The 15693-nt window shown below is 39.0% G+C and overlaps 1 protein-coding gene across 1 annotated transcript; it reads left to right on the forward strand.

Moving 5' to 3' along the window:
• Window positions 1-9512: 9512 nt before the first annotated feature.
• On the forward strand, window positions 9513-12173 carry LOC306980646 (uncharacterized protein; the record flags this gene model as incomplete). Its single annotated transcript, XM_079580074.1, has 2 exons — window positions 9513-10053; window positions 10129-12173. The coding sequence occupies exons 1-2, from the start codon at window positions 9666-9668 to the stop codon at window positions 12171-12173; spliced, it is 2433 nt and encodes an 810-aa protein (XP_079436200.1). The 5' UTR covers window positions 9513-9665.
• Between the last annotated feature and the right edge of the window lie 3520 nt (window positions 12174-15693).

Below are 15693 nucleotides of genomic sequence, written 5' to 3' on the forward strand. Positions count from 1 at the left end.
TTATTACTTTAAAAAATATTTTGGGTACGCTACCCACCTCCTGCTAATACAGAGCAGAGGCCAACTAGTCCAGACAGAAGTGTTAAAGGCAAAAGGCAAAACAAAATTCAAACACAGGCATTTCATAGTGTTCAGATTGTGATGTCATATTGCTAAACATCATGGGATTTGCAGCAAAAAAATAAACTAATGGAGATTTAAAGTGGATCAGCACCCGTAATATGCCCTTTTCCAGCTCGCACTCACCACCTTGTTGGATAAATGACCCTCATGTGTATTTTTGCAATGTTAAATATAGACCATTATAGCAGCATTCAGTAAACTAGTGTCACTGTAGTCATTATAAAGTTTACCTGTAATTGTGTTCTTGTTTACTTACAGTTGAATCTCCAGCACAGTGGAAGTGCAAGTCCTTATGCGGCACGGTAGCGCAGCGGTTAGTGCTCTCGCTTCACAGCTAGAAGGTCCGGGTTCGATTCCCACCTGGTACTGGGCCTTTCTGTGTGGAGTTTACATGTTCTCCCCGTGTCTGCGTAGGTTTCCCCCGGGCACTCCGGTTTCCACTAAAAACATGTACAATAGGCCAGAATGATGTGTGTGAGTGAATGTTGGCGCAGACGTGTGCAGTCGCGACTGCGCTTCTGACAGTCTCCCCCAGGGGAAACTGAAGCTACAAACGTAGCTTACCACCACCGAGTATGGAATGAATGTCTGTGTGAAATGTCTGTGAAAGGCGCTATATAAATAAAGATCTTCTTCTTCTTATACCATAAATGCTCTAATACAGGCCTTTATTTACTCAAGGGCATCTAGGACCAGGCCTTTATTGGCCACAATTAGAGACAGGCCTTTATTTCTATTTGAACAAAACGGACGACCAGGAAAACGAAGAAAAATTAGATTTGTGTCCATTTGAACCAATGATATTAGGTTCATTTATTAATTAACATTTCAAACCCACTCCCAGCGGCTGGAACTTTGACGCCTTTTATTTTGTCGGGACAACAGGAAGTGTTTCGTTGCTGTTAGCGGAGCTTTGACATCAATGTCACTGCAGGTTTCTGTTTCGTTTTTACTTGACCGGATTATTTGTTGTTATCTCGTGTAAAAGGCGAGTTTAGACGGAGCGTTTGTGTTTGTGATCGATCATGAGACTGACCCGAGAGAAGACGAGACGCTCGCGCTGATCGGAGGAGTTATTTTGAGGCGTGGGACTGACCTGCACACGGAGCAGCTGGACGTGCTTGAAGACGCGATGAAGACTTTATTAAAACCCTGGAGGGTCACACAACATCTGTTGTTTGCCCTGTTTCCACAAATAGTCACTGGAGGTTTGAAAAGTGGCTAAATCTGTGTCAAAGTTACGCTAAATCAGCTCCGCCGCAGCGCCCCCCTCGGCCCGGGGTCCTGTTTGTTTACTTTCTGCACGTGAGTTTTCATTTACACGAGTATGAGACAAATTCCTAACATGGGGAATATTTCTACCGCTATAGTTTCTAATAAAAGCCTCGGCCTGTTTTAGAGACCGGCTTTAATTTGCCTCCGCCAGCCGCGAACCCGGCCACTGTTAGAGACCCGGCCTCTGTCAGAGACCCGGCCTCTGTCAGAGACTCGGCCACTGTCACAGACCCGGCCTCTAATGGAATACAAGCCAGTATTAGAGAATTTACGGTACTTTATTCTAAATTGTGCTTTCTCTGGTGCCAAAATGTGACGTGTTGTTTTCATGGAAAGGGGTGAAATCAGGACATGACTCGGTCCTGTACATTATACTGGAGCAGGTGAGTTAAGGCACCGTCTACAAGTGACCAGACACTGTAGCAAACAACCACCATCAGCAAACAGATATTTAGATAAACCTTTCATTCTGCACTTTACTGCTGCGCATGTGTAGATCATCTGTGGAAAATAATGCACTGATATGAAAACCGAAGTGGAGTTCACAGTTATTGTAGTGTGAGCATCGTCTTTGCACGTTTCTGGAGGCCGTGTAGTTTGTTGACTGTCTCTTACAAACACGTCACGGGCAGGATCTGACAAAAACCCGACGCCTGTCGACAGTTGCCTTTCACTCTCAGGTGAAAGTTTGACATGGACATTTTTTGGAATTTATTCACTTTTGTAATCTACAAAAGCAAAAAGGATGAGCTCAACACGTTCAGGATTTCTTAAGCCTTTGAGATGGAATAAAGGTAAGATTTTTCTTTTCATTTTTGATTTAGCACAATTACGCACAGAAATACACGCAGAGATAAAAGTGCCTCCTAATACCTGTATTTACTCCTAATCATGTGTGTTAATAAATCAGTTTCACCTAAAATTGTAAATAATACATTTCTTTTGGCTCGTAGTTACAATGTTCATGAATGCTCATGGAAAGTTTTAACTGTCTTTAATTAACTAGCTCAACCAGTTCTCTGTAAAAGCAGGTCCAGATATACTGCATTACACGCTCTATTATTGAACAGTGTCTATTTCTTTTGTGATGATGGGATTTAATATATTTGCATTGATTTATTTACAGATTTATTTAATTAGGAGGATCTTTCCAGAACTTTCAGACCTCAAACTGAGAGACAGAGCAGAGAACTGTAGTGACTTCCCTGCAGGTGTGTATATTATAATGTCATATAAAATTCTGAACAATTATGTTTTGCTCAGATGTGTCTCTTTTGCAACACCATGTGACAGATTATTAGAGTGACATAATGGCAGCTGCAAACCCTTACAGAGGTGAGTACAGAGTCTAAATGCACTGGGCCATGACTGCATTCATTGCTTTTGCAGTTTTATTTTTGACAAATGAACCACTGTCTTTAAATAACAGATTCTTTAATGAAGGGAATTTGCATTGGTAATTTTTTTATTAACATTTTGTGACCGTAAAACAGATGGAGTTCAATCTGTGCTGTAAACATGCAGTAATTAACATTTTGTTTTCTGAAACCTCAATCTATAATCATTGGTAGATTGTGTGAGAACATTGGGGCTCATTCATGAATGTTTCCTTAAAAAAAAGTGTGTTGTACAAAAAACTTTATGAAGTTTTTGGAGCATTAAACGTCAGATTCTCAATGTGTTCTTAAGGAGTCAAACGCCTCACCCCAATTATCATGGTATTTACATCATATCAACTATATAATTACAAAGGCACGCAAGTAAAAACTTGAGTAACATAATTTGCAAAATAATAATCATGATTCATGTGACGTATAGAAATGGAAAAATGACAAATTTTTTAAGCTTTGTTTTGTTTGTTTATTTTTGCAATATGAATGTTCATGTTAAAGTAAAAATAAACTGAGCACTGTTACTCTTAAAATAATTTTATTTGTAAAATACATAGTTTTAGAAATATTTTATTGACTTTGAGAAAGGAATTAGAATTTTTGGATCCGTTTTGACTGTGAAAATATTCTAATGCTGAAGAATAGTGGTGTGTCAGTCGTCCTGACTGTTGGATGAGCTCTTCCAGAACTTTTGTGAAGGCCAAAAATCTGCGTAAGAAAAACGTGTCGTGAATGAGTCCCAGTATCGATATTGCACTTGATTAATTGATATAATTAATCCACAAAATTATACTATGTAAAGTACAAAAGTATACTCATCAAGATATTTTTGTCATTCACAGAAGTGAAGCTGTTGAGAAACAAAAGTATGGATTGCAGTAAGTGCAGTTTTCATCCCACACCATTTAACTTAAAGCTGACAATGACCTCAATTGTTATTATTACAAAACAAAGACAGTGGCACCTTGTGGTTAATGTTGTTTAAAGGTGCATTATGCAACTTTTGGGTTGCTGCTGATCACTGAGGGAGGAGCACATGATAAGATAAGCCTTAATGTTTTTATTTTATTTATTTTGTAGTTAGTTAATTTATTTTCTTCGGTTATTATGAACATTTAAATCACATGTCTCATGTTTTCCAAAGATCTTAGACATTATACAATAAGAAAAAACCTACATTAGGAATTTAATCTAAATGATGCCTGACCGAAAGGGGTTTAGGCTGAAGCCAAGACTTATTCTGCCTAAACCCCTTTTACAACTGTGACTCTGTGTCCAAAGATGACACATTATACACTTTCTCTAATACCAACGATGGTAACACTAAGGCACAAAACTTCAACTTCAACAATCAAAAATTATGCTATGTATCCTCGATCGACTTCTTTTCTACTGATCTTCATTCAAGTGTTCTATACGTCTCTATCATGTTTAACTTATACATTTTCTTAAATGCTTTAATAGTTTTGGAGCCCTTAAGTTGAATAGATAAACCGTTCCATAGATCAACGCCTTTAACTGATAAACACCTCCTCTTAGTATTACTGTGCGCCTTAGGTTTCTGTAGCAGATCAGTTCCTCTAAGGTTGTTTATAGATTCTCTAGTTTGAAACATCTCCTGTAAACACTGAGGGAGCCTGAGACTGTGAGCTTTGTACATCACAACTGCTGTGTAAACATCAACAAGATCATGCAATTTTAAGATATTTAGTCTGATAAAAAGTGGATTTGTTGGAGCCAAGTATTCTGCATGGCTGATCACTCTAATTGCTTTCTTTTGCAATAAAAAGATAGGTTGTATATTAGTTTTATAGGTATTCCCCCATATTTCCACACAATAGCTAAGGTATGGAATTGATTGATCTCACAATGGAGGAATTCACTCGTTACATCAGTTCTCAAGAAACACTGGGGTGCAAATAGGGAAAAGAGGAACAGGATCATGTCCAAAAAAAAAAAAAAAATCTTATATACTAGGGCTAGGATCATACACTTTTGTCACAATTCAATACTTATCACGATACTCAAGGGCTGATCTGAAAATATATTTCAATACAATAAGTATTTATCATAAGTATTTATCTTAAATGCTTTGAAGTGTTAAGATTGATAGTGATTTAACACAATTAAATGTAACATGTAACTGTTCCTGAAAATATAAGGGAGGGCAACATAAAAATAAAATTTGTCAGATTGGCAGTGCAGAGGCAACAGTCATAGTGCAGGTGATTTAAAAAGTGACACTGATACAGACATTATGTGCATGTGGTTTTGCATTATTTGTTGCACATTAGTTTTTTTCACAGGAGTGTCTTGATGGCAAACGCTGCCAAAAACAACACAGCCCTGCCCTGTAAAACCTGTACTCCCACAAGCCCATCTACTCTTTCATGACGGCCCTGCCCTGTGAGGCAATACTGAGAGTGATATAGCCTAGACATTCGACTCATCAGTAATATGATTAAAGGGGGGGTATTATGCAAAATCGACTTTTTCATGCTTTACATCATGTTATTATGTCATTCCCTCATTAAAACCATGCCTGAAGTGTTGCCTGGGCACATTCACGTATTTTCGAGTAATCTGTAAAAACTGATGGCGGCCATTTTAGGGATAAAACGCCTGATTCCTTCAGGAAACGCCCTCGACCTCCAGGATACGCCTCCGACCTTTCGTCACCAGCCGAGTAACCAACCACTGCCCCTCAGCAGAACCCCCTCCCCGCAGTGTCTAGCCCTAAGATGTAAACAGAGTCATCATGGAGGATTAGCTTCATGTGTTGTGAACCGGAGCCACAGCAGACTTTTACAAAGACACACATCAGTGTTTCTGTTACCGAAACACCCAGGATTCAAACCGGTGACAAGAACACTTATTTCAGTGTCTGGTTCTGCGCTGGGCCTTGATGATGCACAGAGCCTCCGGAGAAAGCTAATGCTAAGCTAAACCTCGAGTCATCACGTGGAAACGAGAAATATGCACACATAAAGTCAATAAAACCACCACACACATAAAGAACCGTTTAACAATGATCACACACGGAGCCAGGCTTGTTGATTTGGAAGTTTATTGCACACATTTCATCTACAATGGGTCATAGACGAGTGGTTTTCTCCCGGAGCTAACAAGCTAGCCGCGACAAGCTAACGGGAAAATTCACTGAATACAAGCAGCATATTATGCATTGAAAACGTCACTAAACAGGCAACTGCTTGAAGCAGCCTTTATGATGATCACACACGGAGCCTGGCTTGTTGATTTCGTAGTTTATTGCTCACATTTCATCTACAGTGAGTCGTAGCCGAGTGGTTTTCTCCCGGAGCTAAGGCACTATTAGCCGCGACAAGCTAACAACCTTCACCTTCACAACATTCATTGAAAACAGGCAGCATATTATGCACAAATAACGTCAATAAAGCAGGCAACTACACGAAGCAGCCTTTACGATGATCACACAATGAGCCTGGCTTTACACATTTGTGGTTTATTGCAGACTTTTCATCAACAATGAGCTGTAGTCGATTATAACAAGCTAACGGGTAACCTCGAAAAACCACTGTCCACCTGCACAGATAATGTCCGTCTTTGAATCGTATGGGCTCCTGCAGATCCTGGTGTCGTCCATGGGGTTATAGTTAGAGATCCATAGGGCATGGCAGATGCAAAGAGATAGCCTCCAAACAGCAGTTATTTTTCAGGCAAGAGCCCCGTCCAAGCGTCCGGTGTGGAAGGTTCGTCTCCAAATAATATCCTGTGTGGCCATTGTTCACAAAGTGATAAACAGTAGGTCCTTTCCAACAATAAAAATTAAAATGCACCGATCGTAGTTTCAATACTGTACGCAGAGAACGAGCGGAGTGTTGTGATGCCACAGACAGCGTGTGGAGGGGGCGTGTCGGAAAGGGTCAGAGGTTCTTAAAGAGACAGAGGCCTATTTCAAGTCATTTGCTTCCGCCATTTTGAAAGAGCAATTTTATACAAGGCAGTTATTCTAATTTACTGCATTGACAGACCAACAGAAGGTTTCGTCATCATTGTAGTGTGATATAGACTGGTGCTATGTGGCTGAAAAAAGCATAATACCCCCTCTTTAAAATGTGTTTTGAAGTGCTTGCCTTCTTTTAATACCTTGTTTGTTCTGTAACGTACTTTGAACTACTTTGTGTGCAAACTATGCACTAATGAACTTGCCGTGCCCATATTTGGTATGCACCAACTGGAGTTAAACACAGGGTAGTGGCTTTTTCAGTCATACATGTCTCTAGTTGTGGGGAAACTTTTGAAATATTACATTGTGGGAGAGCTGCCTGTTTCAGAGGGCTGTCTTCTCTCTAATCTGACACAGTCAAAGGCCACAGTCTGTTCTCGTCACATTAGTATTTGCAAGGCTCACTTTGGCAAAGGGAGTAAAACCCCAGTAAAACTGTAAAACTGACCCAAAAGGAGCTCTGGTCAACTCTGGTGAAATGTAACAGACCAGGCGCTTCGTGCAGCTGATGACAGTTGAAAATAAGTAGAAGAGTGTGAGCTGCCACACAGAGCTGCCAAGAGAGGAAAAACACAACTTACATGGCCAAACCGTTATGTGTAAGAGTGAGAGATTACAGAAAGTGAAATATGAAGTGTCGACGTAATATGTTTTTTTTCCAGTGGCCGAGCTGCGTGTGGTTCTTATGGGAAACAACATGAGTCAGAGATGTTTGGTGGAAAACCTCTTAGTGAGATCCCCTGAACCCCAGTGGCGTCGAGTGAAGTACCACAAATTAACTGTGATCAACCTTCCAGATCTTCTCCAATCAGACCTTACAGAGGACAGACTGACTGAGTTAGTGACACACGTGGCAGCGGCCTCGTCCCCTGGACCCCATGTGTTTCTGCTGGTTCTGGACCCAGAGAGCTTCACAGAACCATATCAGCGGAGGCTTCGGTCCATCCTGACGAAGTTCAGTGAAAAGTCATTTGACCATGTGATTGTGCTGTTGTTAACAGAGCGACAAGAAGATCTCAAACAAATGCTTGAGGAGAGACCACATTTAAAAAGGTTTATTGAAGAGTGCAGATACAGCTATCAATGGATAAGACACTGTGAGGATGAACAACTCAATACCTTTGCACGTGCAGAGCTGTTTACACGACTGACGCGGATAGTGAAAGAGAATAATAGGGAATATCTGAAATACAGAGAATTCAAAGACCTAGTGCATCCTTCACTCTACGACAATTTAGGCATTAAACACACAGAAGATACTACGAGCCAAAGCCTTGCACTGAAAGTTAAAAAGCATGGTAAGTGAAACACAGCCTCAAAATTCTGCTTAAACTCCACATTTACTATGACCTTTTTAATCTTACAGGAGTTGCTGAACACCTCTGGAAGAGAAGTCCAGAAGGTAATTGTTGCTTAAAAGAAGGATATCTATGAATGCATCTGTCTATGAAAATGTACAACATTCTCCATCTAAAACACAAGAAATGTAAAAATGCGAGAGGAAAAATGTATACAAGTATATGATTAAATGATACAGTCAGGTCCGTAAATATTGGGACATCGACTCAGTTCTCATCTTTATGGCAAACTAAGATGTGCTCGAACTGCAGACTTTCAGCTTTAATTTGAGAGTATTTTCATCCAAATCAGATGAACGGTGTAGGAATTACAACCGTTTGTATGTGTGCCTCCCACATTTTAACAGATTTTGCTTCTAAACTGGAAACAAAAACCTCTTGGGACAAACTCATAAAAACTTCCCAGCCCCCTGGAGTTGTCATTGATGGCCAATGCTCTGAAAACATATAAAATGCGTAGGCTTACAGAGAAAGAGTATGAATTAATTCATACAACTTTGTCTGTAAATTAAGTCTTAGTTAGGACTGTTCTAAAAATTTAAACTGCAATCAAGTGGAGTAGACCACAAGAAAAAAGAGGAAGTTTCTGAATATGAAACCAAAACGTTGTAAATATTCACTATTAATATTTTTTTTAAATGTACTACTTGATTAATAACTAGATTGCAAACAGTGAAAGTATTAATTTGTGTGAACCACATGGAGATTACGGAGCCCACACAGAGGGCACAGTAGTGAAATGCATGAACTGCATAACAAAATGTAACTTTCACTAACTTTTCTCTCTCCCTCACAGAATTTTATTTCCAAATTATGTTACTTGGAGATGGGGACAAGAAGAAATCAAAACATAAAATAATCAGTGGAAAATCAAGTCATCCAGAACAAGACATTGAAGATTTGAAAGAGTGGAGAGGAAAAAAGCTGAAAATAGTCAAATCAAAGGATGTCTTCACTATGTCTGTTCTAGAAGTGCTGGATGACATGAAGAGGTGTATGAGAGAGTTCAACCAAGGACCAAACGTGCTGCTGCTCAGGCCTTCTGCATTCACAGAGAAAAACATAGAAATTATGTGCTTCATCCTGTCATTGTTTGGCCCAGACGCTTTAAAACACTCCATGTTAGTCTTCACTGATGAACAAAACAAGGAACCTTGTGAAAACAGTCTCCTACGAGGATGTAAAGAAAGATATGACATGAAGTCCACAGAAAATATTGATCAAATGATGATAAAAGTGAAGGCCATGGTGGAAGATAACAAAGGATCCTTTGTGAGTTTGACTGATGTCTTAACTCCAAAAGTGAAAATAGAAAAGAATAACTTTGTGTTTTGTGGAACACATAGGTCAGCAAAGACTAGGACCATTTCAGCCATTTTAGGTCCAGCAACATGCTATGTAGAAAGGTCATCTGAATGTGTAAAACGTCAGGCAGAAGTGTCCGGAAGGTTGGTGACTATAGTGGAATTGCCAGCGCTGTCAGCTAAACCTGAGAGGGTAGTGTTGGAGGAGTGTTGGAATGGTGTTTCCATGTGTGAACCAGAGGGCGTCTATGCTTTTGTCATGGTGTTACCGGTGGCTTCCCTCACTGATGAAGACAAGGCGGAGTTTCAAACCATCCAGAAAACATTTAGCTCCAGGATTGATAGTTTCACTGTGATTCTCTTCACTGTGGAGTCAGATCCCAAGGCTCAGGTTTTCACTGACTTTGTGAAACATCATGAAGACATTCAGAATCTCTGCCGAAGCTGTAGTGGCTATGTCTTTATCAACATCAATGACCCACAGCGAGCTCCTCAAGTGTTGGAAAAAATAGAAAAGATAAGGGACTTGTCGCATGGCTTCACAACAGAAACTTTTGTGAAGATTCAGTTTGCGAGATTTACACAAACAACTTCGCAGGAATCCCTTTTAGAACGTAAGTATTTTAGCATTAGACTTAAGTATTTAAATGTTTTGCCTTTGTGAGCTAACGATAATGGTACATTTTCAGATGACAAAGAAAGTGAGAAGACTCTGCGGATTGTGCTGATTGGAAAGACCGGCAGTGGAAAGAGTTCATCTGGAAACACTATCCTGGGAAGAGTTGCTTTCAAATCTGACTTTGGTCAAAAAGCTACAACAAAGTTTTGTCAAAAGGAACGCAGCATCGTGAAATGTTGTCGTGTTGAGGTAGTGGACACCCCTGGACTGTTTGATAATTCCATGTCCAATCAAGAGATCTATGAGGAAATGATCAAATGCATCAGCCTTTTGGCCCCAGGGCCTCACGTCTTCCTGGTCGTGCTGGGAATCGGACGATTCACACCAGAAGAAAATAACACACTGAACCTGATCAAGACAGGATTTGGAAAAGATGCTCAGAAATATATCATTGTCCTTTTCACACATGGAGAAGTACTGGATAAGTACAAGATGTCGATTCAAGACTATATTAAAGATAAATGTGATGATTTGTGTCAGAAACTTATCTCTGACTGTGGAAACAGATACCATGTCTTTAATAACGATGATGAGAGCAAAAGACAACAACAAGTGAATGAACTGATCCAAAAGATTGATGCTCTGGTGGAGGAAAACGGAGGAAGCTGCTACACCAACAAAGATCTCACAGATGCTGAAGCTGCTATTCAAAGAAAAGCAGAAACATTGTTAAAGGAAAAGGAAGAAGAGTTTAAGAGAGAGAAGCAAGCAATGGAAAATAAACATAAACAAGAAATGCAGGAAATGCAACAGAGAATGGAAAAAGAGCGTGAGGAAACTGAGAGAGTGAGACAAGAGAAGGACAATGAACGAAGACAAATGGAAGATAAAATAATCCATGAGCGAGAGCTCTGGAAGAAAGAACAAGAGAAAAGAGACAAGGAGGAACAGGAACGGAAAGAGCAAGACAGAGTTAAACGACAAGAATATGAACAAAAACTTAAAGAATTAGGGGAAAATCTTCGACAAAACTTTGATTTTAAATCCCAAGAGGTTCGAGATAAAATGGAGAAGGAGAGGCAAGTCTGGGAGGAAAAGATGAAAGAATATGAGAAGCAATACAAAGAGGATAAAAAGAGGAGGCAGGAGGAGCAGGAACAACAAGAGAAAGAATTCAAGACAAAATTCGGATCATTGAGAAACGAAAAGAAAGAACTCCTACTCAGGCATGAAAAAGAGGCACGAGAGAGAAAAGAGTTAGAGGAAAAACATAAACAAGAAATTGAAGATTTGAGAAAATCGTTTGAAGAAGAGGCAAGAAAAAAAGCTGAAGAATTAAATGAGTTCAGAGAGAGAAAAGACACTGACTTTGCAGATATGATCGATAAACACTTGGAGGAAGTTAAAAGGCTTAAAGATGAACTGGGGGAATACAAAGGTTTGCAAAACCTTGCAGCCCATAATGAAACTGAATTGAAAGGTGACATGGTTGAAATTAAAACTGACATGGAACAACTGCAGTCTCTGCACAAGCATCAACTGATTGATTTAGCGATTGCTGCTCTCAGGAAGGAGAAGGAGAATTGCAAGAAAATAAAAGAAATCCAGAAAAAACATGCATCAGAAATAGAAAAATGTAAAAAAGACATTACACATGAGTTTGAAAAAGAACGGAAGAGCAAAACAGAGGCTTTAAAGACGAAACAAAACCAAGAAATGAAAGACCTGGTGAAAAATAATAATAAAGATACTCTCCCACAAGAAATGAGAGTGTTGTCCGGTGAGCACAAAAAACAATTAGAAGAATTACAGTCTGACCTGTGGAATCAGTATAAAAAACAGCTGAAGGAAGAATTGGATGAAAAAAAGAAACAACATGATGAAGAGATGAGTAATATCACAGAGGAGTTCTTGAGGAAAAATGAAGAATATGTGGCTAAACAAATTTCTGACTTAGAAAAGAAGCAGAAAGCAGAGATGGACAAGTTTTTGAAAAAAGCAAAAGGGAAAGTGAATGAAGTTGAACTGGATCAACTCAAGACTAAACACCAAATAGAGATGGACAACATCAAAAAGAAGATGATTGGTGATAAAGGAAGGTGCCGCATACTTTGAAGTGGAGGTCTGCACTTATCTGACTTCTGAAATACTACTGCAACTCATGTTTTTCCAGTTCTTAACAACAAGATATGTTAACTAGTACAGTAATAATCAGGATTTTAATTTTCCTTATATTTTACTTAAATTATCCTGTGAAGGCATTCTGAAAGTCAAAAAACTTATGAAAGTCAAAAATTCCTATTATGTATCCCAAGAGGCAAAGGTGGGAATAAATTACAACTTGTATGTAAAAAAAAAAAAAAAAAAAAAAGGAATAAACCAAGGTTTTTTGTTTGTTTGTTTTTAAAGGAAGCTTAACCATGACCAACTGATCAATGTTACTTAATCAACAGATGGTGGAGCGCACAATCAATAGACTGGACTGCAAAAAAAATGGTTTTGGTCATATAAAAAAAAAGTCAATTTGTAGATGCAAATGTCTGTCATGTAACAATAAAAATGGACAACGTGGTGTAGTTCTGTCTAATCTCAATCTATCACAAATATTTTTTTTATCACAACCTAAGCTATAGAAAATCCCTGTTTAGTTATGGGGTCTGGTGTAACATGTAGATGGTGATGCCTGTATTTTCTGTTTAACCTCTTAACTCCCGCCTGAACCGAGAGGATCTTTTTCCTCACGTCATCAGATTTTTTTTCCATCATTTTTTTGTTGGGTATTCAACTAATTTTTGTAACTTTTTTGTCATTTTTTTGTCATTTTTCGTCACATTTTTGTAACTTTTTTGTCAAATTTTTATCACATTTTTGTATTTTTTTTTTGGTCACATTTTTGTCATTTTTTCTTCAATTTTTTGTCAATTTCTTGTGACATTTTTGCCACTTTTTCATAAATTTTTTGAAAAAAAATTGTCAACGTTTTCTCACTTTTTTGTCACATTTCCATCATTGTTTTCGTCTCAGTTTTGTTGCTATTTTCACAGCTTTTTTCCAGAAGCTTTTTGACTGGGCTAAACCCAAACTGGAGAAAATGTGCTCGGTGCAGGTGGGAGGTAAGGGGTTTATACAGCTTTATGGTCACAAAAGAAAAAAAGCTGACTATAGCTTCCACCTTTGTTTGAAACTCCTTGGTGGCAAAATAGTTCCTGCAAATCCTGTGTGTTACCCTCATGTTGTGTTTAACTGCAGTGTTTGGTGCTATCGGGTGAGTTTAATCTGTAAACATTATAACCTACTAGTTGCAAGATGCAGATGTTCAGACTTTCGCTCCCATTTTATGCAAATGGAAAACTCATCATCACCTCACTTAAAAAATAAATATTTTTCAAGTGTAAGGAAAAGCCTAGGAAAAGCCCTTTGAGATGTATTATCTCGTTTACAAGGAGGTCCTAAATATAACAGGATCAGCAATAAACAGTGTTTAAACAGTAAACAGTAAACTCATTCATACCTACACTCACACCACAGTTCTCCTTTCTTGATCCAACCATTAAGCAATTCAAATATCAGCTCAACATTTCTAGGTAGCAGACATTAAACACGATGCAAAAGACAAAAATAATAATAATTTAAAAAAAGATATATAAATATATAGGTGAGCACCAAATGAACTAAATCAGGAACAAGTGGATTTAAGGTGATTGTAAACACGAACCTTAAATGCATGGATAGAGGATGGAGCAAATCTACAGATGCTATGATATATTAAATCCAATGAGTGCAAGTAAGTATCTGAGGTGTTTTGATAGATGACTTCTGCATAATCGAGTATTGGCAGAAGTAGCTGTGTGGCAATTCTCTTCCTGATGGAAAGAGTAAAGCAGTTAATGGATGAATGGAGAATTCTCAAGCGATGTATTATATTCTTTATGATATTATCAATGTGTGGTTTAAAGGTCATCTCAGAGTCAAAATGAACAATAATAAAACTTGTATAGCGTTTTTTTGGACGCTCAAAGACACTTTACATGTGGAATAAAACAAAACAAACAGCTGGTTTGAACAGGTGGGTTCTGATTTGAAGGTTTGTAGTGAGTCTGTGTTTCTAATGGGCTGTGGGAGTGAGTTCCAGAGGGTGGGGGCAGCGATGGCGAAGGCTTGGTCCCCCAAGGTACGGGTGATGGGAGTGAGGCGGTTGGAGTCGGCTGAGCGGATGCCATGGGTGGGTTGGTGTTGCAGCAAAGTCCAAAATGTTCAGAACAAAAAAAAAAAACTATTTAAATTTGACTCAAGATGTACAAAAAAAGTGAAATGCTTTTATTATTGGTTTGGGGGCATAAGTTTTTAAATAGTTGTATTCATTTCTGAAATATTTGTTGTCTTGCATGGATTAAATAAATGCATAATTTGTGCAATATAAAAGCATTAACCACAAAAGCAACACAAGAGCAGCTTCAGTCATTATCTTTGCAAAAGGTTCATACTGTCTTTAACTATTAATGATTGTTCTTTTAGTAAGTCAAAAGGTTTGTTTATCTGCTTTACTAGTTTACTACCACTCAGTAGGAAGAGCTTTCGCCCCTGACGCCTTCTCCAGGACGATCAGTAGGGGGCGAAAGCTCTCCCTACTGAAATCCATGTAAGCAGCCTTCCATACATCACTTTCACCACCAGGTGACGCTTCTGAAGAAGATCACAGGAAATGATTGAAACTAGTAAAGCAGGTAAACAAATCTATTTATATATACATATATATTTAAAAAAAATAATAATAAGAAGAAAATGTTGGCTGGGACTGGCTCTTCTCAGCTTGCAGAGAAAGTAAGAGGAGCATGCTGGACCCGTGCTCTTGGAAAGTCCTTTTGTCTTCTCCACATTTAGAGAGAGATTGTTCAGTGTGCACCACATGGCCAGACTGCTCACCTCACTCCTGTAGTTTGACTCGCCTCTGTTGCTGATGAAGCCCACCACTTTATATTTAACATTAAAGGAATAAACTTTACTGATAGTAGCCTAATGAGTGCAGTGTAAAAGGTAAAGGTGCTTTATTTGTCATTATCATAATCTCTCTTTAAATGTGGAGAAGACAAAAGGACTTTCGAAGAGCGCGGGTCCAGCATGCTCCTCTTACTTTCTCTGCAAGCTGAGAAGAGCCAGAGTCCCAGCCTCCCTTATGTGGTTCTTCTACAGAGGGACTAGAGAGCATCCTGACCAGCTCCATCACTGTGTGGCACGGCAGAAGATCTGCGGAGGCGCATTGAGTTGCCTTGTGTACGAAATGTGCGGTATAAATAAAGTTGCCTTGCCTTGCCTTGCCTATACTACAACTGTACAACGAAGTTTGTCCTCTTCACTTGACCCACACCGGACGACCCGTAGGCAGCAGTGCACGGGAGCACCTTTAGTAAAACTTACATAAACAAGACTCACCTGACTGAGACTCGTGGGTGTGTCTTAACCCAGACTTCCTCTTAGTTCACTGTCTTTTCCCTGATGCACATCATGGGACCAGACGAGACAGATTTGGGGATTTTTGTTCCATGTGATTGGTGAGTCACAAAAGAGACTTAAAGATACTCTGCATAGCATTTTGGACTATACTGTTGCCGGCAAAACAAAACATGCTCCTAATGAC

The sequence above is a fragment of the Gobius niger genome, assembly GCF_951799975.1.
Source record: "Gobius niger genome assembly, chromosome: 21".
Classification (NCBI taxonomy): domain Eukaryota; kingdom Metazoa; phylum Chordata; class Actinopteri; order Gobiiformes; family Gobiidae; genus Gobius; species Gobius niger.